This window comes from Copidosoma floridanum, unplaced genomic scaffold (genome assembly GCF_036245765.1).
Source record: "Copidosoma floridanum isolate Cflo_tuat_1 unplaced genomic scaffold, Cflo_Japanese_pri ptg000030l, whole genome shotgun sequence".
In the NCBI taxonomy this organism is placed as follows: Eukaryota; Metazoa; Arthropoda; class Insecta; order Hymenoptera; family Encyrtidae; genus Copidosoma; species Copidosoma floridanum.
The window spans coordinates 1,456,052-1,482,307 of NW_028321907.1; the positions used below are offsets into that span (position 1 = coordinate 1,456,052).

Consider the following 26,256-nt stretch of genomic DNA (forward strand, 5'->3'; position numbering starts at 1 on the left):
CAATGTTTTAAAAGTTGATTCGTGTATTAAAAGTTTTGCCAATAAATAAGATTGGCCTTTATGTATCGGCAATAAATTCACGATTATTTGAGACTTGCGTGAAAAATCAAAGCTTGGAGAGGTAGACTGAAATTAGAGTAAGTGGTATACGTCAACTCAATGCGGATGAACAAGAAGAAAAAGAGAGTAAACAAATACAAGAATATAGTATAGTAGACCATTGGCGATAAGAAATTGTATGGGGGTAAGTATATATATAGATATGTGTATACCTTTATACAAGAGGAAACGAAGGAGGAGGAGGAGGAGGAGGAGGAGAAAAAAGAGCGAGCGGTGGGTTGTGTAAGAAACAGCTACATATATAGCCTTTGCCGTATATGTACGGTTTTATCAAGGAGAACAGTTGGCGGGTCGTGCGTTTGGACCACCGTGAGAATCGCGATGATTTATCAACGTAATTCCCATGGATGCTTCAGCACCTGGCGGAACGTGCAGCCGGCCGGCTTAACACGGCTTGCGGCCACCACGAGCTGCTACATATATATATACATGTATATACGGATACGGGTGGACGACGGACAATACACGTATACATCGTGTACGCCCGAGTTTTTGTATATATAATATGATATACCACCCCGTTTTGTCAATCGCGCGTATATAACTGACATTATGTGCACCTTCGAGTTGAATTTGCATGAAATACCCTGAGCGTGTGTATGATAGTTTTTGCTTTTCTTCAATTACCATTATATTGGTTGCGAGAGATTAGATTAGATTAGATTAGATTTAGATTTATTAGGCTAAGGGCCATAGTCCCAGAATAGCCTTGACAAGGTAAGTACATATCAGACACAGAGATTGATACATTAGAGCTGCATAGCAGCAAAAATATGTGTCAGCATAAACATTGGCGCAGAAAAACAAGTATAAAGTAAAGTGAAGTAAAATTAAAATTAAAAAAAAAAAAAAAAAAAAAAAAAAAAAAAAAATAATTGAATGAATTAAAAAGTAAATAAAAGAAATTTGACACTGGTAATCGGTATAAGAATTAATCCACTATAGACTATATTAATCCACTATAGAGAGAGAGAGAGAGAAAAATAAAGGGGTGTAAACAAGACAGAGACGCAAAGTTGTATGGTTTCCGTAACGAATGACTCGTCGCCGCAGAGCTTTCATCGCTCACCGGCGCGTCTGTTTCTCAGGGTATCGCTTACTCGTTATGGAATGCACTTCCTCCTGAAAGTAATACCCGAAGAAGAAGAAGAAGTCTTCGTCACACTTCGAGGAGCGCGCAGAGATGCGTGTAAACTGCCATACACACACACCTGTTTGTTTTCGTCGTTGTACGTACATAATATATATGTAGGTATAAGTATACGTGGTGTATTGTTTAGACCAAAACCAAAGTAGATACCTTTACCTACGACTGTTTTGTTGTATTCCCATGACTTAATTTTTTCATTTGTTTCGCTTGATTTTGCCCCTCAAAGATGCTGGAGCTCGGCTGAGAAGAGTGTAACAACACATCACGAAACGAGATGCGCTTCGAAAAGGAGGGAACAGGTGCCAAGTGATGGCACTGTCCTTGATTGCAGAGAGAGAGCCCGCTTCCGGTCAATTATACATATACCCACACAAGAGAACCCGTGCAGCTCTGGAGCAACGGACCGGAGGGCGATCGCTTTGTGTATATTATATGATCCCCTCTTTTGCCGTAAGCGCGCAGTGATGGTGTGGGACCATCAGCCCTATACACGTCTATATATACATATATAATTAACTTTAAGCGGGACTTTCGCTTCTCTCCACACGTAACGCACGTAAGTATATTTATGTAGGTATACTTGTATCTTTCCCGCAAATGTCATCCATCGTCGTGGGTTTCCTTTCCTTTCAAATCATTTTCAATTGCGGCCCGGGGAAAAGTTGCCCTCCCGCTCATCGCTTACTGCTTCCGGTACCCCTCCCCCCCCGCCCTCAAAATTATTACGTACGCGGCCTCATCGCGGGTGTAACCGAGATGCTGTCCCCGATCATTTGAGGTCATTACACGCATGAGGGATCATTATTTTGGTTACAAAGAGGAGCAAGTGTTTGGCGTTGGATGATTGCCTATATACATTGAGTCATACCAAGTATAGATACAAGTATATAAGGTTTGTTCTTTTTTTTTTTTTTTTTTTTTTTTTTCGTGCAATCAATGTTATCAGTATAGGTTATTTGCGAGAACCGAATTTGGGACATAACGCACATGTTTCAGTATATTATATGCTTGAAAAGTTTAAGTGGATTTTTGGGTCAATGCTATTTGTTGTCGAACGTGTACCAGCCGCTGACCCATATTTATTTCAATAAGCCCGAATGTCGCCCGAAAATTGATGAGATCCACCTCCGCCGGAGAATCTTTTCATGCAGTGAGCGCACAACGGGTCCTCCGGAAAAAAGAAAAAAAAAAAAGGGCAATGCAACCGCAATTGACCCTGAAATCACAGACGACGCCGACTTCGTACTGTTACAACCGGCGAATAATGTCGCACTTCACTTTCGAAAGTCTCCGAGTATTGTCCCACCCGCAAAAATCGGCAGATGGCTATTGTCCGACCCAGATTTCCAGTTCGACTTGTTCTCGACGAATCTTACTTCAAAAACAATAAGTGATGCTTTCGTTTTTTTTGGAGTATAGGTGTAGCAACTTCTTTCAGAGCTCGCTCACATTTCAGTCTCCGTGTTTGTTGCAACGAACATTTTAAAACATGCACGCGCGAGATATACTATCGAACAACTATACCTGATTCGCTGAAGCTTATGATTTTCTACATGGATCTTTTTTTTTTTTTTTTTAATTGGTTGAATGCATCGTACGTTGTAACAAATAGGTAGAATATTCGATTTTTAATGGTAAAACAAATTTTATTGCGTAAAATAGATGAAAAAATTACAATGTAGCTGAAAAGTTCAATAAACAAAAATATTATTTCAAGTATCGGCGCCACACTTGACTACCAAAGTCTCCGTTAAAACGTTATGATTTTTTAACAACATCATATTTATAGGTATCCAAGAAAATACCCAATAGTTTGGCTTCAAATTTCGCGCCATCGATGTATAGTTTAGTTTCTAGCCGCTTGCCGCGCTCTCAGCGTTTCGGCTGCTCCGTCACTCGTGCTTCGTGAACTTAAACGAACAAATTCCGATACAAACATTAAAATTGAACATTTAGAAAACGGTGTTTCATTTTTTTCATTACAATTGTCATGCCGCCGAGATCTCCAGATTCGTTTCAAATAGTTTTGAACTTAATCAGAGTGATAAAACAACACCCAATCTTGTACATTTCCGAAGTTAAGGGCAATGCGGTGAAACCCCAGGAGTTTCGTCAAAAAGTTTGGAAAAGAATATCGAACGAGTTAGGCTTGGACAGTAAGTAATTTCTCCTATATTCGTGTGCATGTGTCACGTAAACAATAAAATCCTTTGACTCCTTTTTTCTTTTTTTTTTTATCAAATGATCAGTTTCCTGGGTCAAACAAAAGTGGAAAAACCTAAGGGATACGTACTGTAGAATATTAAAGTACAAAAACAAGACATCGAAAGAATTGAAGAGAAAAAAATGGGTATTCGAACCACACTTGGATTTCTTAAAGATCCCTTACGGAGAGAATAGTAAATGCAACGTTGAACTGTCAGAAGAGTACATTGACGACATAAATAGAGAAGTAATTAGTTCAAATGACCTATTGGATCAACTGGAAGAAAGTCAAGATGACGATGATTACAGTGAATATCTAGAGACACTTGAGAACAGTAATGCCACCTTGGAGCAAGAACATGTTCCGGATAACAATGACGGTAAGAAGAGTAATGTTAAATCTCCTAAAAAAATAACTACAAAACAGCCAATTGACGAAGGACAGAGTCAAACCAAGATAAAAAAAATACAGCCTAGAAAGAGGAAATTCAACAATATTAGCAACATGAATGTGGCATCAAACTTGAATTTGTCAAGTGCTCCTAAAAAACCAAGCTTGCAAAGTATTTCGAGCACAAAAAAATCTTTTGATTATGACAACAGCATCGACAACTTTTTTCAAAACATTGCACAAAATGTTAAAAAATTACCTCCAAAGGTTCAAGCTGACATAAAAATGGATGTGTGTAAAATTGTGTCGGAAGCTGAAATTTATCATATGAAATATAATACACTCCAGAGTGTTCAGAAATATTCCAACATGCCTGGGATGATTAAAAAACTAGTATTGGTCCCAGCCCACTTGATAGATAATCAAATTAAGACTAACAACCATTAAAAATTTATGTTATGCATTTAAAAAATAACAAATCCTCATGAACGACAGTAATATCGCTCCAATGTGTACATTTTTAACGAATACATATTTTTTTAAGACTTAAAATTTGAAAATAAATGAAACAGAGTCGTGAAACCACGAAAAAAAAATTTCCATTCTTTGTATAACTGCATAAGTGTTAAAAAAAAAATACTAATAAATAAATAAAATTAAGCACTTGTAAAAGATCCAAATTAATTTTTCTAATGCTAATGTAATCTTGAACAGAATTAAACAGCTGATTTGAATGAAATCTCTACAGAGAGAGGGAGAGAGCTGTCTGTGTGAGAGAAAGAGAGAGAGAGACGAATAACAACCTTACGGGAATGGGAGTTTAGTGAATCTCTGGTGGGACGGGGATGATCAAAGGCAGAGATAATCTCTGTCAAAGTTTTAAAACTTTAAGCTCAGGCATCAAACAGCCTTGATACTTATGAGGAAGTATCCTATAGTTGTCAATCAGCTTAAGAACTCCAATTTTGCAATTAACTTATGAGTATGATCCATACATTACCTATTAGAAAATTTGCCAATTAGCACTGCAGTGATTAATAAAACTGGCTTATTAAAACTCAAGCAGCAGGTTTGTAACTTTTGGTCTTCCTTTTTGGAGTTTATTTCAATATTTATATAAAACTCATCTCAAAACCATTTACGGTTTAAGGTTCCGATTCGACTCTCAATTGCGGGTTAGGAAATCACTGAGGCATACACCCGCGACGAAAACTATTCGAACGTACACTGGCTTTTATTGTAATTTTCGCGAAAAAGTTAGTTAGATTCAAATTCAAGTAGGTAAATGCAGGGGTAGACATCTTCAACGTTCGAAACTATTCGATATTGCTCTGACCGTTAATTTATATTTCAGTTTCATCTTGCGTCACTGCCTATTTCTTTCTCCCATGGGTTTACAATCTTCATTGTCTCGATAATTATTAACATTCACTCAATCGAGTGTTTGGAGTTAATAAGATATTACACGTACGCACCTCACGTAATAAATAATCCCAAAAATGTCGGTAATGCTAACTGCAGATTGGTTTCCATTAAGTCGAGACACATACTTTAGGTAAGTTCTGTATGTTTTAAAAATTAAAAAAAACTCGACCGCTTCGTATTATAATATAAATGTTGTTTGTTTAGAAAATTCGAAATTTATCCTCTCTCCTTTCGCCATGAGACTAATCCTGACAACTTGATAGTGCTTGCTCCTTATGGTGGTTCAATAGCTATCACTAGAAATCCTAAGAAGTTTGTGAAAATTCAAGGCTTGATCAAATCTCTCATATCTTTATTCTCGTCTTCTGGAAATTTAATGGCAAGAATGCAGGTACAAGAATTTGTTTATTTACGTGAGCCAATTGTAACTACAGTTAGCTGAAACTTAATAAATTGTGATAACATTTATGACACTATGATCAGTGGAGCAGTGGGCAACTAATTACAATGGGCTGGTCAAATCAAGAAGAATTATTGTGCGTGCAAGAAGAAGGAATGGTTTTAATCTATGATATGTTTGGTAATTACCAGCACACCTTTGGCATGGGAGAGGTAACTAATGAAATTACATAAGAAATATGAATATTCAGTAGATAAAAATTAAACTGTTTGATTGTTAATCATTTCGTGTAGTTATTAAAAAATATGTTATGTTATCTTGTAACAAGTAATATTAAAATAGTTTTTGAACCCATGGGTTAAACAATTTAAACTTTTATGTAAGTTTTAATATTTATCCTAGCATTTTGTTTTAGGAAGTCAAGGAAACCAAAGTTTTAGAAGCTAAATTTTTTCCAAGCATTAGTGGTACTGGAGTTGCTGTTCTTACATCAGCAAATAGGATTTTTTTAGTGAATAATATTTCAGAACCAAAAGTTAGAAAGTTTTCCGATATACCTAGTGAGTTCTAATTATATACAAAATGTAACTCGAAACATGTGTATGAATGTTCTTACCATCATCATTATTGTTTTTATAGAGATCGGTGGGGCAATTACAACTTGGTGTGTAGTACCACAAGAGCGAGAGAGTCAAGTTATATTAGCAAATCAAGATGGAATTTATTTGCTTCATCATTCCTATCAAACGCCAGTTTCTTTGCCATTTGTAAGTGCTTATTATATCACAATAAATTTTTATTATTGATAAGATAAGTTTCAAATAAAATAAAATTTATTTCTCACTTTGTAGAACAAATTGTTTAGCAATAAAATTAGTAGCGTAAGTGCACTGGCAGTTTCAGCGAATAATCGACACATAGCTTTATATGCTGATAATGGCACTTTGTACCTTGGATCAGTTAATTTCAAGGAAAAGTACTGTGAATACATGACAAATATGAAAGATCCATTAACTGATATTGCCTGGTTAGTGAATTCACTTCCGTGAATTGAAATTTTTTTTAATTAACAAATTTTTTAAGTAATGTCGTCAAGTTTTCAATATTATATGAATAGGTGCGGATCCGAGGCTGTGGTTTGCTGTTGGGATAAGAATTTGATGATAATTGGCTGTTCCAAGGGAGGCGAAGTAATATCCTTTTCGTATGATGGACCAGTGCGTCTGATCACAGAAATAGACTGTGTTCGAGTTCTAACGGCCTATTCGCATGAAATTATTCAAAAAGTTCCTAATGTTGTGCAAAAAATATTTAAAATAAATTCAACGGATGCAGCCTCTTATCTTCTGGAAGCTTCAAAACAGTTTCAGAAAGGAAGCCACAAATCCGATAGTTACATTGATTTAGTTAAGGATAAGCTTGATTCTGCTGTGATGGACTGCGTCAATGCTGCTGGTCTTGAATTTGATTTTCAAACCCAAAAACTGTTAATGAGAGTAAGTGAAAATTCACATTTAAATACATTTGGCTATTTTATGTTTCATCTTATAAAATTTACTTTTCTCAAGGCAGCAAAATTCGGAAAAGGATTTAGTAAAAATTTTAACCCGGATCCATATGTTGACATGTGCAGAATCTTAAGGGTGCTAAATGCTATCAGACATCCTAACATCGGATTACCGTTAACTTATATTCAGTATGTTTTTTAATTGTAATTACGTGGCTGTCTTTTTTTCAAGTTGATACTTGAAAAGAAATAATTTTTTTTTTTAACTTAAGAAATTAGTTTTTTAGTGGAAAATATTTTTCAGATTAAACACACTAACATGTCGAGTGATGCTGGATCGACTGGTGTCCAGGAGACATTACTACCTCGGTATTCAAATTGCCAGACATCTCCAACTTCCAGAAATTGATGGTGAAAGCAGAATATTAGCTCATTGGGCCTGTTATAAGGTTTGTTGGTAATTAATTTCGTGACTATATAACTGGCTGTCATTTACGTAAAAAAATCATAGATGTATTTTTTTTAGGTAAAACAAACACAATTAGATAAAGAACAAATTGCAGAAGAAATCGCAGATAAGCTTGGATATGCCCCAGGTGTGTCTTACAGTGAAATCGCTATCAAGGCTGCAGATTGTGGACGAAAACAACTTGCTATAAAGGTGATACTTAAATTTATACATAAAATTAGTTTGCACCAAGTCAACAAAATATTAAAATTTTAGCTGATTGATTATGAACCAAAAGCTCACTTGCAAGTTCCTCTCCTTTTGAGGCTGGGGGAAGAAAAAGCTGCATTAAATAAAGCAGTGGAAAGTGGAAATACTGACTTAGTTTACACAGTCATCTTACATTTACGAGAACACATGCCATTATCAGATTTTCAGGTATTTTATTTATTTATAGGTATAATTATGAAGCATCGATAATTCTTCTCCATTCATTTAAATTTAAAGCACTCGCAATAAAATATTGTTAATTCACTAAATAATTATTCGTAAAATTTATTATACAGATGACTATTATGCACTGTCCGTTGGCCATGACGTTATATACGAAGTATTGTCAAAATCATAACCGAGAAACGTTACGTGATATTTTTAATCAATATGATGAATATTTTTCTCAAGCTCTTTGGTTTGTTAGAGAAAGTTACCAGGTAAATTGATCGAATAAAATCGTAAAAATTACAATTCATTATTGTTCAATATTAACAAATGACATGCTTTCAAAGAATCCAACATCCAAAGAAGCTATGTTACAATCTGCTTTTGATAATTTTAAATTGGCTCGATCTGAAGCCAATGCCGCCTTGACACAGGAACAAATAAAGTTGCTGAGATACCAGCGTTCTTTGGAAGAAACTTTGCATGAGTCTGTATTGGGAAAACCAATTCATGAGACTGTAAAAATTCTGCTTCTCCGTAACGAAATAAAATTAGCCGAAAAATTGAAAGTAGAATACAAGTTTTCAGATAGAAGGTAACTTTTTATTTTTATTTCCTTTTCGTGAAACCAGTGATATACTACATTAATTTTACAAGTAATTAATACGCTGTTTTTGCAATCATATAAAGGCATAATCATCACTACATAAAAATTTATTCGCATGTGATAGGTATTGGTGGCTACGAATACAATGCTTAGCAGAACAACAATTGTGGAGTGAGCTGGAAAAGTTTTCCAAGAGTAAAAAATCACCAATTGGATACGAGGTAGTACAATTTTTACAGTATATTTTTCAAGTGCATTGATGCCTTAGCGAAAGCCGTCCCCTTAAATTTTGCTGTATTTTTTTAGCCTTTCATAGACCAATGTTTAAAGTTCAAAAAAGATACGGAAGCTAAAAAATATCTTCCTCGAATCAAAGAAGAGTCAAAAGTCAAGTATTTAATGAAATTAAAGTAAGTAGGAGATCATAAAAATAAGTGTCATTAGTTTATTGCGGAAAAATAATGAAACGGAAAATTTTGTAGTATGTTGTTAGAAGCTGCAGAAACCGCGTGGGAGCAAAAAGATGTGGCCACTCTCACATTTATATTATCTCGATGTAGTGATGAAAGATTACAGGATAAAATCAGTGCTATGATGGTTTCTTTAAAAGGGAAAAGATAAGAAGCGCAAAAAAATAAGTGCTGTAATATATATGCTAAAAATACCTTTTATTAAATCATATTTGATATTGTACATAAAAATATAGACCTTTATAATTTATTTAATGTATATGTATATAAAATTTATCGCAATAATAACAGCTCAAAGAATGTTTTTGATTATACAGTTAAAATAAAAATGTTAATTTTTTGTACTGATATCAATTTATTTATTATTTTTTTTAAGAATTGGAAATTCAATCAGCTGATGATATCCATTCTTGATGTTTCTCCACAAGATCAGAAACAATAAGTTTTTCTATCTCTTCACCATTTTTACGCTGTTTCTCACTTAACGTTAACGTTTCAAAGCACTCTTTACTTACAACAATAACTCGCCGTCTGCGTGTTTGTAGATTATTGGCTATTACCAGCTAAAATGAAAAAAAAGATTTATTTTTGATATGTTCATAATTATCGATACAGTGAATTTAAATTTCATCTTACTTACATTGTGATTGTACTTATTTAAAGCAGCTAGAGCTTTGGAAACTAAAATATCATCATCAGTTTCAAGTTTAAAAGAAACTACAAACGCTTTAGGGACCCACGAATTGACAAGGGGTTTGAGCATTTTAGGAACTAGTTTAAGATTAATAGCTAGAGGATCGTCGGATGGAATCTTGTGTACAGCCTACAATTTTATAAAATTCATCATTTAGCTTGTTATCACTTTTTTTAAGTAATATTTTTGTTTAAAAATATTTTGTATATATTTTGCATGTTAAGTAGAGTGAATGAGAAATCACTCTCAATTGACTTTCACTGTTACATGAATTTCGTGAGCAAATACTTATAACAAAGGTAAAGACCTACCATCTCACTTGCGGGAATGTAAAAATCTGACACAGCCGCTGCTAAATACAAAACAGCTCGATTTCCTACCGGGGCTAACGTTTTACAAGTACTTTGCAACAGCCAAAGGTATTCAGAAAGTGTTGTAAAACTTATTTGCAAAAGTTTATTTTTGTCTAGAGCTTCCTGGTATTTTTTTAAAATGACGGCTGTTTCATTGACGTATTGAGGTGCAACTATAGAAAAATAAGGAAAAAAAAAAATGTTGAAGATTTTTTTGATTTTATTCGTGAATTTTCTGACCTGATATGGAAGGCACATCTTTTTCAATGGATAAATTTAACATGTCTAAAATTTTATGTCCAGAAAAATGTCGAGAAAACGGCTCCAAGGACTTGGTCCTGTTAATAACAATAGAATAGATAATAAAATAACAAGTGTGTATCGGCAACTAATCAAACCCAAACGCAACAATCCTAATGGATTTCTTGACATGGCATTTTAGAACAAAATCTATATGGGGGATACTTTTACAAAAACCAATTACGGTTTTCAATAGTACGACATTCATATTTTTTTAATACGAATAAATATATTGGTTGCGTCAAAGTTACCATATCGGTACCTCTAGTTCTTTGTGACTAAGAACTGCTTTAGGGCTCTCATTACGTGAATTTGCATGATTTCGGTTAACAATAATATTTAATTTTATTTATTAAAGTAATAGTGAGAATACTTTAAAACAGCTTAATTCTCCACTTTTGACATCCAGATATTAACCGAAAACTTGACCACTAGTTGCCTGCAAATTAACGTAAAAAAGTCCGATAGTGATAGCGACGCCACGTCAGTTCATATGTAAATATATAGATATGAAATATATAGAATGTTTTGGAAAATTGTACCTATTAATTATTTTGCACATAAACTAAGTACATACCTGTGCATAAATATCACTGCATAACCATGATCCAAAAAATATTCTGCTGATATTGCTCCTCGATTTCCAGCACTAAAATTGTCAACAAATCTCACTGTATTGTGTTCTAAGGGAACCGTCGTCCCTCCACTCTAAATTTACAAGAAAAAAATATATTTAAAAAAAAATTGTTTAGCATGCTTTTCTAATAAATAACTGATTAACTAATAAAATGAATACTGACCGTGACCAAAACAATATAATTTTTCTGTTGTATGTGGTGTTCTACAAATTTTTTCAAAAGATTTTCGTTTTTATCCAGATCTGATGGTTTTGAGCTTTTAGCGTAAAACTCTTCCCAAGATGACATTGTCTTGACACTGTAGAACGTAATATTAACAATTGCTGTATTTATACCTGTAAAAGCATCACCTGCATCACTAAGTGCACTATTAAAATAAATAGCATCTGGTTCATACACTTAAAATCACCAACACGTATATGTGGAGAAGACAACTCTTGTATAGTACACTCTTATATAATGTTTATCGGGTATGCAATACAAAAATTACTTTTGTAATTCTGTTAATTCTTATACTTACTTAAAATTGGGCTGATATATCTTATAGCTCTAGATCTGTTAATTCAATTCAAGACATAGGGATTGGAGTAGAGAAACTAACATTTCACCAATAGTTTTAGGTTGGAATTCATTTCTTTACTTTAAAGGCCAACTCACTGTACAAAGTATTTCAAGTAAAAAAAATGAGAAGTACCATTTCATATTTTTTCTTAAATCATTTATTAAACACTACTTCAAAGTAACCTGAATAAATTGTAGGTGTATCCAAAGCTTTAAATAAAGACTTGAAAATTATAAAGAAAATCTCACGACTGATTTGATTCACATGATCAATTCTTAAAACGCGCACAGGCATTCATTATTTTGAAACATTGTTGAAACACTGTTACAAGCAGAACTTTGAGTGCACGTATATTTATGACATGTACACAATTTTCAGTACAGGAAATCTTGAATGTAAATTTACATAATAAAACACAGTAAAACAGGTAAGCTGCTGCAAGCAGCTATTGATGTTTTTTCTGATAAATATCTATACAGCATCTATCTTCAGATTCGGCTAGATGGTAAACTCGTTTTTAGAACTTGGGGGCCGGGCTTGGTGGTAAATCTTTGCCACTGGGTCTATAGAACTATAGAGTAAAAAAAAAAGAATGCAAACACATTAGTATCATAGGATATAAGACGAAGGTGACAACAGCAACGAAAAAAAGTTAGGTTTACTTTGTATTGCTTGTCTGCCCAGTATTCCCAGGGTTCGGGATTTTTCTTTTTGTTCCAGGAAACATCTGGACATCTTGCAGCCAATCTTATAGTGTAGATTACTGCACCAGCCATTCCAACGCCAAGGCAGACAAACAGAGGGATAAGCTAATAAAAAAAAAAAAAGATAAACGAAATAAATAAAATTATCTGTGTAACCATTTCTGGACAATTCAACGTTACTAATTATAAAAAGGATTTAAATAATCAATCTTACAGCAGGGTTCTTCTTGAGACTGCTTGCGGTCAGTCCTTGCATCACCATGGCTGATGATTTTTTAGCACTTTGTATTACAGGTAGAAATAAAGTTTATATTTCGACTAGTGAAAGCTCTTAGGAATAACGTTATTCAAGAGTGTACACACGAGCCTTTCTGCGCTTTAATTTCTACTACTGCTAGAGATGGAATGTGTTGTTGTATATATATTTCCCAGATCGGCAAGGTAGAGGTCGGTGCTTAATACATTGCCGCATCGAAAATCGAAATTAATAAATATATGTATATAGAACTCTAAATTTGCAATTTGCAAGGAACAGAACAGCTGTTTTTATGACACACACTATGTGCACTCTATAGGTATATATAATTACATAATCCCTACGTCATTATCAGGCGCCCAATTCAAACACTGAGATTTTGGAGGTGGTAGTGTCAATTAACGTTAAATGCAGTGGTAAAATTGCGTACAAAATAATTAATTGATAAATACTATTTTTGCTTAAAAAATTTAAATTTATTTCAACGAGTGGTTTTATTTTTCTGCACGTTTATATCGGAACTAGAAACCGCGCACGTGTCATATAGTATATGTTACATGTTAGCAAAAAAAATTATTTACATGTAATGATGATATATTAAACAGAAAAAATTTACAACAATACATTATTTCGTTTAACAGAAAACAAGAGAGGCTTATTCCCTCAAAATATCCAACTCTTCGGGCGTAACGTGTATTCGTATTTCTTTTTCCTTCATTAAATCTTGAATCTGCGATGAAATCTGTGGAGCGATTTCCGCGGCATTCAAATAAACACTTCTGGCCCAGGGACACTGATTAACGGCCTCGTAATATATCTCTTCACCTTTTTTCTCACACAAATTGTGGTCTCGTAGCAATAACATGCGAAACTTCCAGATCAAAGGGCAATCCCGCACCTTTTTCATTTGAGAAACTGTTTTGTGAAAAGACAGCATCTTGTTGACCATAGCGTCTGCAGAATCCGTCAGCCCGATGCTTTTTAAATTCGTGATACGAGCTTTTCCAGCTAAGCACTTTGCCAGTACCGACCAGACGTTGACGTTTTTCTCGGTGCACGTCCTTATCTTCCAACACGGCAATTCATTTTCGATCAATGCATTGGTAGACAACAAATGGAAATTGTTGGGAAATTCTCCAAGAGCTTCCGTGACGGTTGCACTTAGCAGGCCATTGGTGTCGTTGTTGTTGTTGTTACCGTTGAGGCGACTTTCTTTCACACGACCGTGGTAAAACTGCAAAAACAAAACTTTAAGCTCGTAAAACCTCTCTTTTAAGCGGGGACACTTGTCGCAATGCCCCAAGCATCTGTCAAACAGATCCAAGATATCGCTCGCGTCGACGGTTTGATCGTTATTCAATAGTAAGTAGTACGTGTAACAAACAAGTGTGTCGCAGTTGATGTTTGGAAGCAAAAATGTATCATGAGCTTCGTCCTGTGCCGGATTCGTTAGGAACTGTAATACTTCGTTGTACAGCATTTCTTCCAGGGGCATGTCATGGGCGTAGTTGGCATTCTGGGCAATAAGCTTGGCAATGTTCTCAGCTACCTCTTGGAAGACCTCGACGTCTGCACTCTCTTCACTTTTCGAGTTGAGTAAAATTTCAAAAATTGTCCTGTACAAACTGAAGAGCGCCGATTTTTCATCGAGGCTCAGATGCGACCCCGCCGATTGAGTTTGAGAAGAAATAGCCGTTCTCAATATCCTCAGGGCAGTGTCGCGAGCGCCAAGTTCTAGCTCGATCAGGGCAAACTCCCGATAAAAATGGAGATTGTTTCGGTGCTCGGGTTTTTTCAGCAAATTCTTCACCATGGACTTGAGCTTTTTGTTCCTGTTCGCCGCTGCTACTGTTGTCTCCTCCAGGGTGTCGTGCTTGGCCAAAAAAATAAGCAGCCTCTCGAAGCGCAGCCACCAAACGTAGACGCCAGTCCTCTGGGGGTCTGGTAAGTTCTGCGCCGCCGTGCCGAACACGGTTCGGATCAAGTCCAAAAACGATGCCCGAGCAGGATGATACCTCAGGCACTGGGGACCTGCCGTCAGCTTCCCCTCGAGCAAGTCTCTCATCAACGTACGGTTACCGGCTAGACAGTTCTCCGACTGTTCTCCAGCTGCAACCTGAATTGTCGAGTAGATCATCGGTAAGACGAACTCCAGGGAGTCGATGTTCCAGCAGTGTTCCTCGAAATTGAAATCCTCGAGTACGCAGTGGCGACTAGGCAGTAGAGGGACTTTTAGGGAAAAGATGAACAAGATGACCATACGGAAGTTGGAGTCTTTCGATATCGTGGGATAGATGAAGTCGCTAACGTCTTCGGCGGACACCAATCGTTTGTCGTCGCCAATAAGATTGATGTCGACGCTGTTGACGTCGACGCTGGTCCAGTGGCAGCTCTCCCTGAGCGACTCGATGCGCAGCCACAACTGATTTAATGGAAGCTTGGAAGTCAGTATGAGCTCCTCCATGCTCATGAGGGTCTTCTCGTCGACCGGTTGAACTTTTCTCAGAGCTTCGTGCTCCAAGGCAAGATTTAGGCACAAATTAAATCTCATGATTTCCCACATTTGCTCCCACAGACCGGCATTGCGCAAGAAGGTCAAGCACTGGTACAGTACTTCAAGAGCCTGCTTCTCGTACAGCCTTGGATTTGTTTTGGTCTTTTGATTCAGTATTGGGAAGCATTTGGTGTACAGGTTCAATACTTTGGAGACTTTGCAGAGGGCACATGACGTTTGAACAACCATAATGAGGCTTTGCCACAGGATAATATTTTTTTGGTCCTTCTTAACCATTGCTTCTATTTGCTCCGCCATCTGATCAGCTGGCAAGAGTTCAGACATTATTTGCAGCTTTGTCTTTAGGAGCTCAACAGAATCGTGATTCGATGCCAAAGCTTTTTCCACAACGGATAATTTTTTTTGATTGATCATTTGCTTGAGATTTTTTTTGCCAGAGGAGCATGGCATGAGCTGGACAATTTGATCCTGTAACGATACGTACTCAAGCCAGGTATTTGTATCAGTGGGACATTCTGCGAGTTTTTTGCTCAAATCCTTGGTCTGCAGTTTTACCTTGCTTTCAAATTCAAGATTTTGTCTTTTTTTTTCATTGCTGAGTACTTCATCGACTTCCGATGTTGTTGTCGATGCTTGTTCAGCTACCGTTTTTGTATCTGCGTTTGTGGAACTGTCTGCATTATCTACATTGACTAAATAATACCTTTGAAAGCGGCCCTTTTTAATTCTCTTGTAATCCTTAAGATTAAGTTTGTATTTGGACAGTTTATAACTGGGTCTCACAGCCCTCTCTAGAGTTTCTAGAGAAGAAAGTCTCGTATTCCTACTTTTATCTTCGTAACATAAATCATTTTCAAATGGTCGATTCTTCTCCAAATGCTTCTTTTGTTTTTTGGAGACCTTACGAGAATCATGACCTTTATTTGGCTTGTTAATTTCAACATCATCAATACATACATCTGCGATGTGATCAATGCCATCATTGGATTTTGTAGGATCAAGATCTTCATCAGAACTATCAGTCCAAGTATCACATTCTGGCAACGAGTGTAGACACTCAGATATTTTTTGGTAACTTGAATTTTCAAGCCACCCTGGTTTTTCATTGACATGTTTGTCCTGATGATTACTGGTATCACAATCATTTTTGGGAGTGTCTTCACTTGGGTCTTTTTGATACGCAGGAAAAAGAGACATTATAAGCAAAGTATTTCAACAGTTTACATAACACTAAAAGTCAAAAGTGGACTGTCAAAATTGGCTTAGCTGTCCCATGTGTAAACCTTTGTACATGTTGATTTATATAATTAATCAAACAAATATTGTTGATAACATTTTGCCCACCATGGAGATCAAGATGATCATGCTGCTGCTAATCAACATTGTTATACAGCTCACCGGCTATAAAAAAATCCATACTTATGTACTTGCATATAAAAACTCGAGATGGATGAGGGGGTTGTAAATCGAATCATACCTTGTTGCAATGTTCGTTCCAGTGAAGCACACACCTGCACCCTTTAACTTTTTAACTTTGTCACCAAGTATTTTAATATTATTAAAGGGGGAATGAAGGTATTATTGTATAAATAATAAAAAACAATGTTTTCCATATTTATAAATTCACTGATAGCAACCTGTACTACATGGTTTTGTCAAAAACAGTATCAAATGTGTAGTAAGGCTTTAAAATAATAACATAAGTACTGACTATTTTTGAGATCGTGCATCATGCTTGCAAATTCATACTCATATAACATCAGTTTACACTTTTACAGTCATGGCAATAAATTTAAATACACAGTACAAATACACCTCAATGACTCGATCTTGGGTCTTGGGTCGCTCAGAGCACTTGAATCGATGAATCGAACGAGTCTCGATAACATTAAGGTACGCTCGGGGACCGACCGAGATTGCGTGGGCGTCCAATACTAACCTTCCTTCACAGCTGTTGTATATCTATATTGGTGTTTCGGGCGACCCGGATTCGCCTAATCTTGGTCTTGCGAACAAATGTAGCAGGGGCAGGATGATGCCAGTTACATACGTACCTATATGTATACGATCGTAAAAAGTCACGAAAAAGAGTAAGGAGACCGATGTTGTCTGCTTTTCTATTGGTGGGATTGCGGAACACATCAAACACATCAAACTTATGTCTTAGAGTGGGTCCATAGAGTGTGTCTTTTACATATGTAACTGGTTGGCTAGTGGTAATTGCGGATTGATTACACACAGAATGCAAAAACAATGGATTAGTTTGACAGGAATGGCAGAATGGTATATGACCCCAAATGACAAAATAATACAGGAAAGGCGGAATGGTATAACCCAATAACCCCTATAAGCCCGGAACGGTGGAATGGAATAACCCAATAAAATAGGAACGGCAGAATGGTACAACCCTAAATAGCCCAATAATAGCAGGAACGGTGGAATGGTACAATACAGAACTTTGATTAAACACGCTCTCCAGGTTATCTATCAGCTGTTACATGGACAGGTTGCAACTGTACCATACGTAGATAAAAAGATCAGAGAGATTTGTTCCGAAAGTACGAGCCCCGTTAGATGCTGATGATCTCAAAGTTATACTAAAACCACGTGATATAAAGTTGCAAGTACAAAACTTGTCTATACAATGTTGGTAGATTAATATTATATTAATGTTAATGCTTTGTTTGGTATAATATAACTTTAAAATCAGCATCATTGCCATCTAACGGGAAATAAAAATAAAATAAATAAAAATATAATAAATACTGTAATTGTCGGCTAATGGATTTAATGAATTACTTCATATAAATATCTCAATAATGAAGTGTAACATGAGACACGAGAAAATAAACATCTATAATTATAGAGTTAACTCACCTTACTGATCTGATTAACCTTCGTTGTGCATTTTTCACGATCTTCTGGACCATTGATCAATCACAATCGAACCTTTGAATTCTTGATCAATTTATTTCACTATTTTTAATTATTTACCCTAGCTTTGTCCAAAAATGAGATTTCAGTTTATTCATTTATTTTGTTGATATATACACCAGGTTTACCGATCCCCATGATCATAACGTGAGGACGTGTTCGCTGTCCTAACTGACAACAAATACCTTTGTTTTTTGTTTTTCTGCTCATCACCTAATAATTACAAAGTGTCGCGTGAACGTAATCTCAATTAAGACATAATACGAGTGAGTATAGTTTAATTATATTTTATTAGTTCTTATGCTACAGTACTGGTTTGAACATAAGTTAAAAGTACATAAGTTCACTTATATTAGTATATGCTGGTAAAATATTTTTTCCTATACTTGGAACCTTTGCAAGCAAAATAAGCCATATTTCGAGGCTGTACTTTACATTTTTTTTTTACAACGGGGGACACATCCGGTACATTTTTTTGTGAATTTACACTTACATATGACGACACCATAAATGTATATGTGAGCTTGTTTCGCCACCGTCAATTCGATCATCTAAACAATATAAATATCCCATTATGGCTGCATATTATATGCGTCTATAAGGTATATACAGTTTGGTAAATGCATGTAATAATTTGCCAGTAGGCGTAATTGTGTATAATATGTATGTATATACATATTAGCAGTATCACTATAGATAGGCCCTAATAATCGGCTTCGAAGGAATTGAACTTGACGCCTCAAGTGCAACTTCCGATTTTTCGTATAATGATAAAAACTCGGTCACACGCGTATAGTAATTTTTGACGCTTACATGCATTGCACGAGTGGTGGACTGTATATGATGGACATTTCAATAAGTTCCACCGAGAACGTTTTTATGGTCACATCCATATCGTACACATCACAGTAAGTATATACACCTATATATCCATGCGGTAAACGCACTTGCACTAGACCCACGCATAAATTTAGGCGCGAGAAAGTGAACCGTTTATTCATTCGCCTTGCATATTATATACTACTTAGTCCTGTAGGCACCACGTGAATGTGTTATCAGACCTGTAGGCGCGCGGAAAGCGTTCAAGTGCAGCGTGTGATGGACACTCCTCGCGCGGAGCCACGGCTGCAGATTTGAAATTCCTTATAAGTTGAAATGCCAATTTCTTGGGAATTGCGTATGCAAGGAGCGCACCGTATAGGTGTATATGGGGTCATCCATCAGCAACTAAGCTTATTCACGGCGCACTTACATTTGAATCAATGAAGGTGCGCGTGACCGTTTCACTCCTCGATTTTCGCATCTTTACGCTGTCGATTATTATGTCGCCACGGGGCACACATTATCATCATCATCATCCACACCACTGCCTCGATATAATAATAATATATAAGTGCAAGCATATATTCAAGTAACACCCCGTAATGTATACACGGCCGATAAACGCGCCTCGAGTTGGGTTTCATGTGCACGTATCGCAGCCACCGTCTACTTACGCGTTGTGAGAGAGCAAGGCGTTCGCTAGCGAGATCGAGTAATTGCTCTTCTCAGCCGGCTTCGCGGGAGCAATAAAATTCGCCGGTAAAGTTTTTTTTTTTTTTTTTTTTTCGCGCAAATTATGAAAACGCAAATACAAGTATTAGCGAGTAAAGCGCATTATATATAGGTATACGTATTTGTGTATGGTCAGTGGTGCAAGTGCAAATAGTTTGTTTTTACAGCTTCGCTGTACGTTTTGCCCCCGTGATAAATCTGTTAGAAGTAAGCATATTATGAAACGATCCGAGTGGGAATTTCAGTGGTGGATTGGTAAAACTCGCTCCTTCGGGGACTTTATAGGGCTGGAAAGGCTCGGGAGGACAACATCGAGCGATCGGTAAGCTGTGAGTACGCGATATTGTGTTCTTAAGAGCAGTGAAGCGTTAAAAAAAAAAAAAAAAAAAAAAAAAGGATAAAAAAAATCGAGGCCGGCCCTATCTATGTACGGGTCGCATAGTGCGTCAATCGAGCCGAACAAAATGCAAGTGGGTATACACTTAATGATGAAACATATACAAGTATATACATAATGAAGACGGAATAAAAGATTCCTTTGTTGCTGTCCTCTGCTCTTTGTTAATGAAGCGTCATTAGGAGCGCCATATATATGTACCGGCTCGTGGATCATTAGTCGAGAGTAGGCACACCTCATTGGATTGGCTTTGAGGAAAATTCACCTCCGAGAGCTAAAAGCAGGGAGAGCTGCGATTGCGGAAAAAATGAAGCTGCCGGTTTGTCATTTAAGTGGAAAATGGTTGAATTTTTTTTTTTTTTTTTTTCAACTATTCATACCTACTGTATTGATTTATGAGTGACGCGGTGAAATTTCGTTCAGCCACATTTTATTTGCACAAACACAATAGAATCCTCAAAGTACTCGCCTCCGCGTGCTCATTATAGTAGGTATTTTTTATGCTCAATAACGCAATGTGATACATACAGATCTGTATAATAACTGGGTATTGTTCATCAGCCATGTATCTGGTGCGTTGCTGGACACTCGTATATACTTGTTGTATGTTGCGAAATTTAAAGGTCACGAACAAGTTAAGCACAGGCGATCGATCCATTATTTTCTCGTTCCGACCTACATTTTTACACATACATATACGTTAGTTTTCTATTCGAAAGGCAATAACGTATCGAATACAACCGAGTTCCGTCCTTCACGTACATGGTTCTCACACAATTGTAACGCAGAAAAATTTTACCTAGTGCTCCTTTGCTAAATCCTTTGATCATAGTGATGATCGCAAGTGATGGATCTCACTTTTAAGTACATCGTCGCTAACCGTATAGAGTAGCCTTTCACGGTCTTTCCTGCAATGGGACGAGAATCTGCCCACAAGCGAAAAGAGCCGTGCCAAAATCGTGCCGCTCGGCAAATTCTAAGCGATTACTCGCATTTATAAATAATTTACATGCGAAACCAAGTACATTGAAGTTAAGGTGTATGTTGCTGGGTGCAGAAAATCCACAGACTTCAAGTCTAGCTTCTTTGACAACGAGGAAGCGTAAATGAAAAGAAAAAAATTAATGTAAACGCAAACCACGTATCAATAGCAATTATGTTATATATATACTTATCCGGGAGCCTCGAAAATCTTATTTCCACAGTCCCACTTGCTACTATTGACAATACCACATCATTCAAACTTTCACTTGGGTGCATATTTTTTTTTATCTTTCTTGCGTTTACTTGAAAAGTTTGCAAAAAATTTGGCAGCATAGGTGCACCCATAAATAACAAAATAGTGAAAGTGTGTATACCCGGCTGTGAACTATAGATATGGGGAGTTTTTTTTTTTGTTGCACTTTTTACCGCGGGCACATCGATAATTTTGGCCAAAAACGGCCATCAACTATAGTTGATTTTTTTGCATTTACGGCCACACAAACCTATATTAGTTATGGTGCGCGTTTTTTGTTGTTTTTGCGACTCGCGGAATCTCTCCATTTGAATTCAATAAGTATACACACTCGAACGAGAGTCACGTAACCTCACGGAGCCTGCAATAAACTTGCCCGTGCAAAAGGTTTGGATGTGCATGAAAACGCGCGTTACACATTTTCCCCCGAGATGCATCTCAGAAGATAGAGAGAGCAGGGCGGGTGACTTACGATACACCATTGATACCATTCGCGGATTAAGCAACGGCACACGTTCATTCTCTCACGATGGCTTTTCATGCCTCCTCCAATATAATTATAATCCATATATATGTTATATAGCCAATGCTTTGCAGACAACAACCTTTACTTTTATGTAATGTTAATTATTTCACTTTTGTACCTGCATGTAAGCTCGTTGTTGCATGACTATGGTTTTTTTTTTGGGTCTAAATGAGATTCAAGCGGTTCAACCAAAAATGTAAATCAGTCACTCGTTGATTGGCGGAAAAAATATATGGACAGTGCAGTAGGAGTATACATTTATGTATACAATTAGCCACCCATGGGCCTTTTGTGTACGTACGGAAATATCATCCAAAAGAAAAATCGTCACACGACCGGTTGACGCTCTTTAGTCGCACGAGTGCAGGTATATACGATTACCTCAGCGCGCGTCTCGGCATATCATCGGAAGAGGGACTGTCCCGCGAGACACCCCTCCACCCTGTCGATTCCCAATCCGTGTGCCTGTATGCATGTAAATATCAGTGGTGGATGCCAGTGTGGGGTGTGTATCGTATACATACTTATGGCACGGCGCTAAAGAGACTACGGCGGCGGGGCCCCTTTACTTTCTCCCGGCGTTTATAAGCTTGCCTCCAAGAGATTTGCCGTTCAGTCGCGCGAGCCCACCTACAATATTACCACTAATATACGGAAAATAGGGAGCGGGCCAGGCACCAGTGTTATACACACATATAAGTCCGTGTTTTAATTTTTACCGGAAACTCGGGTGTTCCGAGAGCCATCGGGGCACGTACGCGGACGTACTCTCGTATAAATACGCGAGTGCTCGGCGTTGGGTTGTCGGGGGTTAATTTTGCGGGGCTTCGAAGCGTCGCCGGGAGGACCGGCACGTACAAGTTAATTCGCGCGCTCGCACCGCGGGTTCGTGCAGTTTTTTTTTTTTTTTTTTTTTCATACACATTGGTATACCTTACTTGTACGTACGGTCCATGCGGCTCATGCGCGTTTGTAGACGACTTGGACACTTGTAGCTTACAGCGACGATTGGCCGAGACTTTTCAAAGTCAAAGTAAGTACTATGTATATGTACGCGATGACAAATTGCGAGGTTTTTTTTGTTCGTTTGTCGCGTAGTTTTGCTTTTAAACAACACTTTTAGAGACTAACCGCATGTTTCTTTGAGCTCGTTCTTTTTTTTTTTTTTTTTTTTTTTTTTTTTTTTCCTCCAAGCGCGTGGGTGCTGGTCGTGATAATGAAAGTGAAAATGAGCATTGAACTTGCGCCAAGGTGTGTGGATTTTTTTATACTTTTTTTTTTTTTTTTTCATTACGTACTATTCCGTGCAATTGAATCTGACATTGGAATCTCAACGTAACATGGAAAATTCAAACAAAATTTATACGCATAATAATTACGTTCGTACATGGATTGCAAAAATTAAAAAAAACTGGTTATTGAGCCAAACGCGGGAACTAGTATTTATAATTATCAAATTAGTAACACTTTGCTTTAGAAAAAGTTATGCCCAAAAGGCACATGATCAAACGCTAAACTTTTCTATGCATGTATACTTTACGTTTATTATCAATCAAAACTTTACAAGTTAATAATAAAAATTGACAACTTGATAGAATACAAAATTTAAAAAGTGATGAATCGTACTTTGAGCAGACAATAGTAAGGGCACATCGAAATTTTTCCTAAAAATAAGAAAGAAACGTGTTGCTTTTTATTTTTTTGTTCACTTTTCTTCGTATAAATACTCGTTGAAATTAAAAAAAAAAAAAATCCACTTACGTATACGATGTACTATTTACCCGAAAATTCACTTAGAAACAACTATTGTCAGGACTTACAAAATTTCCAAGTAATAGGTTTCAAAGGCATTTTTGAATGATCGTTCACGTAATCGAAAATTAAAAAAAAAAAAAAAAAAAAAAGAAAATGCACGCCCATGCAGTTAAATATGTTCCCAAGTACACACAAATAACGCGCGCACGTGGTACATCGCGATAATGATGTAGAAACCGCCTAGAGTAGTTCGTGCGAGTCGATCGGTATTTTCGGGCCCGAATTTTACATATATACTCTCGATAATGTCCACACCGCAGGCACAAAGCGGTACACCGCTCACTCGGAATATCATGTTCTCTCCTCAATAATAATTCAGCTGGGCGATGATGAAAAAAAAAAAAATTTATATACATACGCGTAATTAGAGCAGTGAAGCAACACCGGCGCGCAACTCCTTTTCGAGATGTAAACAACAAAATGACCGATGTCGCAATATTATATTTGCCGCTGCCAAAATCTATGGCACATAATTCCATCGATTTACCAGATAAGCGTGCGGTACATGCGTGAGTTTCAAAACCCCACGAGCCCACGGGAATCGCGTATACGAGCTCCAGTTAGGCAAAAGACGCGTAAAAATGTATAGGCAAAACGGGGGAGCTGATATGCATTTTACCCCTCCTCGTACACAAAACCTTTTGGCCCCTCGTTTCCCTTTCCTCGATTTGAATATTGCGCAACAGGCGTCTCGAACATTTCACGCGGAAAGAAACGTCGTAGCGACTCAACGGGGCCGATCGAGTTGTACAAACATCGCTTGCCGGGTGAATTCAGCGTCCGGGTCAAGGGGTCCCATAGTCACGCCGCGCCATTATCGGCTCCGCGGCGTGGGACCCATCACGAATCCGCGGGGATGGATGATTCATGTATAGTTGGCTCGTTTACATTTTGTGTGCACACAAAGCAGCACTCCTGTACTTACAGGTACACGACAGAACCATCGGTCTTCCGCAACCGATACATGATCGAGCAGCTCGTTGCAACGATCCTTTTTCGCGTCGTGAATTTTTGGGCGGCTCATTTTTCGCGGTGTCTAATTGTCGCGCTGTCGAAAATCCAGCCGAGGGCTATACCGGTCAATTACGATACCTACTCTTATATACTTGCCCCGGATGATAATTGTGTGCCGGGCGGTGGTTGATTGAAAAATCGGCAGTGGCTGATTGGGCTCGATCGGGAAAATCGGTTGCGCCGGAGCAAAAAAATTATGAGCCTTTTTGTTTGCCGGCTTGTTGAAAACCAGCAGAAATCGTAACAATTGCGACAACTTCATTTGTAAGCGCGCGTCGTTAAAGCGGAACGAAAACGAGAGTATATACAAGTTGAGTAAAGTTGCTCTTGGGAGATTTTGCGAAAACTGCGTTGATTAGCATACGTGTATACCTATGTACGCGTATAGGATACGGTGCTCTAATTATTTTACAATCACCCGATCTGTAGCTCGTACCCGATCCTAATGCCTCGATTTATGGCTGTCCCCGCGTCTATAAGAATCTAGACCGCGCTTCGTACAGTAAAATGTAATAAGTAGTAATAAAATATTTGACTTTCTCGTTTCTATATACATAATGTTGGCAGATTTTTGTTTCGCTCCGAGGCGTTTGAGTTAACGAGATCGTTTCTCCGATACGGTGTGCCTCGATCGTTTCGGCGGTCTGTTTTTTCCCCCGTCTAACAACGACAAAACTCATTTCTCGTACAATCGCAATGACAAGCCTCGATGTGTCTATGCGATAATCATTGTGCAAAAGGTGCGTGCAATTATAAATCAAAGGCGATGGTAATGCTTTCGTGATAAACACGCGAGATGTATATATTTATACACATCTACCGGCACGTGCCGCGTATACGAAGGGGTGGGGGAGTAAAAGAAAGAGAGCGATTTCAGCCGGCGAGGGAGCACTTTCTACGCGTAACGCAAAGAGATATTCAAACCTTGCACTTGCACCGAAGGAGGAATAATCACGAAAATATATATATATATGTCCACTGCGCCTTTTCGTTCTAGTGTGTGTGTACACGTGGAATTGGAATGAATTGGCTTGCGTAAGGTTTTGCGTGCCTATTATTAAGCTGGTACGTTACACCCGATTGGTCGAATTGCTAATTTTTTTTTTTTTTTTCGGTGGGGAATCGGGAGATGAAACGTTGAGAGATTTTTTGTATCGAGGCTTTGAAAAAATTAATCGCGACTATTTTCAGTTTTCGGGATGATTCGATGATGAATATATTTCAACGCACGTCCAGAGTTCCATGGGAAATTTGAAATCAAGGACTTTGATCAAAAAGTATACACGTATTCTCGGTTTGATTTAAAAGTAGGTATATGCAAGGGACGTATAAGTCAATGAGCGATGATATAAATTACAACACTCAAAATGTATTATTTATACAGAGTAGATTATATGCAAAACTGCATGTACGGTGTGTACAATGCTCCTTTGAATTGTTACGCTCAGTGTACCGGTAATATTGTAATGTTTACCAGTACCTCCATACGCAAAGTAGGCGAAGCTCATAAGTGAGCGCAATCGTATACCATCGTGAGAAAGTCAGCGGTTGATTTTCAGTTTTTTCAATGACGAAATACTTTGTTCGGAGTGCAAG

The 26,256-nt window shown here is 37.4% G+C and overlaps 5 protein-coding genes across 7 annotated transcripts; 2 read left to right on the plus strand and 3 right to left on the minus strand.

The window, feature by feature from the left end:
- Window positions 1–3,180: 3,180 nt before the first annotated feature.
- LOC106645623 (uncharacterized) lies at window positions 3,181–4,465 on the plus strand. Its single transcript, XM_014361515.2, has 2 exons — window positions 3,181–3,426; window positions 3,520–4,465. Exons 1-2 carry the CDS (start codon window positions 3,261–3,263, stop codon window positions 4,311–4,313), a joined length of 960 nt encoding a protein of 319 aa, XP_014217001.2. The 5' UTR covers window positions 3,181–3,260; the 3' UTR covers window positions 4,314–4,465.
- A 125-nt stretch (window positions 4,466–4,590) lies between these two features.
- Vps16A (vacuolar protein sorting 16) lies at window positions 4,591–9,465 on the plus strand. Of its 3 annotated transcripts, none has more exons than XM_023389913.2 (18): window positions 4,591–4,935; window positions 5,017–5,147; window positions 5,221–5,421; window positions 5,496–5,682; window positions 5,775–5,903; window positions 6,107–6,251; window positions 6,331–6,458; window positions 6,543–6,718; window positions 6,809–7,187; window positions 7,260–7,387; window positions 7,503–7,647; window positions 7,725–7,859; window positions 7,923–8,084; window positions 8,213–8,356; window positions 8,432–8,679; window positions 8,816–8,912; window positions 8,998–9,101; window positions 9,174–9,465. In XM_023389913.2, exons 3-18 carry the CDS (start codon window positions 5,366–5,368, stop codon window positions 9,310–9,312), a joined length of 2,502 nt encoding a protein of 833 aa, XP_023245681.2. In that variant the 5' UTR covers window positions 4,591–4,935; window positions 5,017–5,147; window positions 5,221–5,365; the 3' UTR covers window positions 9,313–9,465. The 3 variants fall into 3 exon arrangements, with proteins under 3 accessions (XP_023245681.2, XP_089452547.1, XP_089452549.1); XM_089596421.1 differs by having other exon boundaries at window positions 5,017–5,143; XM_089596423.1 differs by having other exon boundaries at window positions 5,017–5,122.
- Ppcs (phosphopantothenoylcysteine synthetase) lies at window positions 9,366–11,835 on the minus strand. Its single transcript, XM_014361516.2, has 7 exons — window positions 11,667–11,835; window positions 11,309–11,481; window positions 11,086–11,216; window positions 10,449–10,546; window positions 10,167–10,381; window positions 9,802–9,984; window positions 9,366–9,724 (listed from the first exon to the last, which is right to left on the minus strand). Exons 2-7 carry the CDS (start codon window positions 11,432–11,434, stop codon window positions 9,548–9,550), a joined length of 930 nt encoding a protein of 309 aa, XP_014217002.2. The 5' UTR covers window positions 11,435–11,481; window positions 11,667–11,835; the 3' UTR covers window positions 9,366–9,547.
- A 141-nt stretch (window positions 11,836–11,976) lies between these two features.
- ND-MLRQ (NADH dehydrogenase (ubiquinone) MLRQ subunit) lies at window positions 11,977–12,842 on the minus strand. Its single transcript, XM_014361531.2, has 3 exons — window positions 12,627–12,842; window positions 12,371–12,517; window positions 11,977–12,279 (listed from the first exon to the last, which is right to left on the minus strand). Exons 1-3 carry the CDS (start codon window positions 12,672–12,674, stop codon window positions 12,226–12,228), a joined length of 249 nt encoding a protein of 82 aa, XP_014217017.2. The 5' UTR covers window positions 12,675–12,842; the 3' UTR covers window positions 11,977–12,225.
- Window positions 12,843–13,137: 295 nt separating this feature from the next.
- LOC106645630 (nuclear exosome regulator NRDE2) lies at window positions 13,138–16,960 on the minus strand. Its single transcript, XM_014361527.2, has 2 exons — window positions 16,661–16,960; window positions 13,138–16,584 (listed from the first exon to the last, which is right to left on the minus strand). Exon 2 carries the CDS (start codon window positions 16,378–16,380, stop codon window positions 13,324–13,326), a length of 3,057 nt encoding a protein of 1,018 aa, XP_014217013.2. The 5' UTR covers window positions 16,381–16,584; window positions 16,661–16,960; the 3' UTR covers window positions 13,138–13,323.
- Window positions 16,961–26,256: the final 9,296 nt, after the last annotated feature.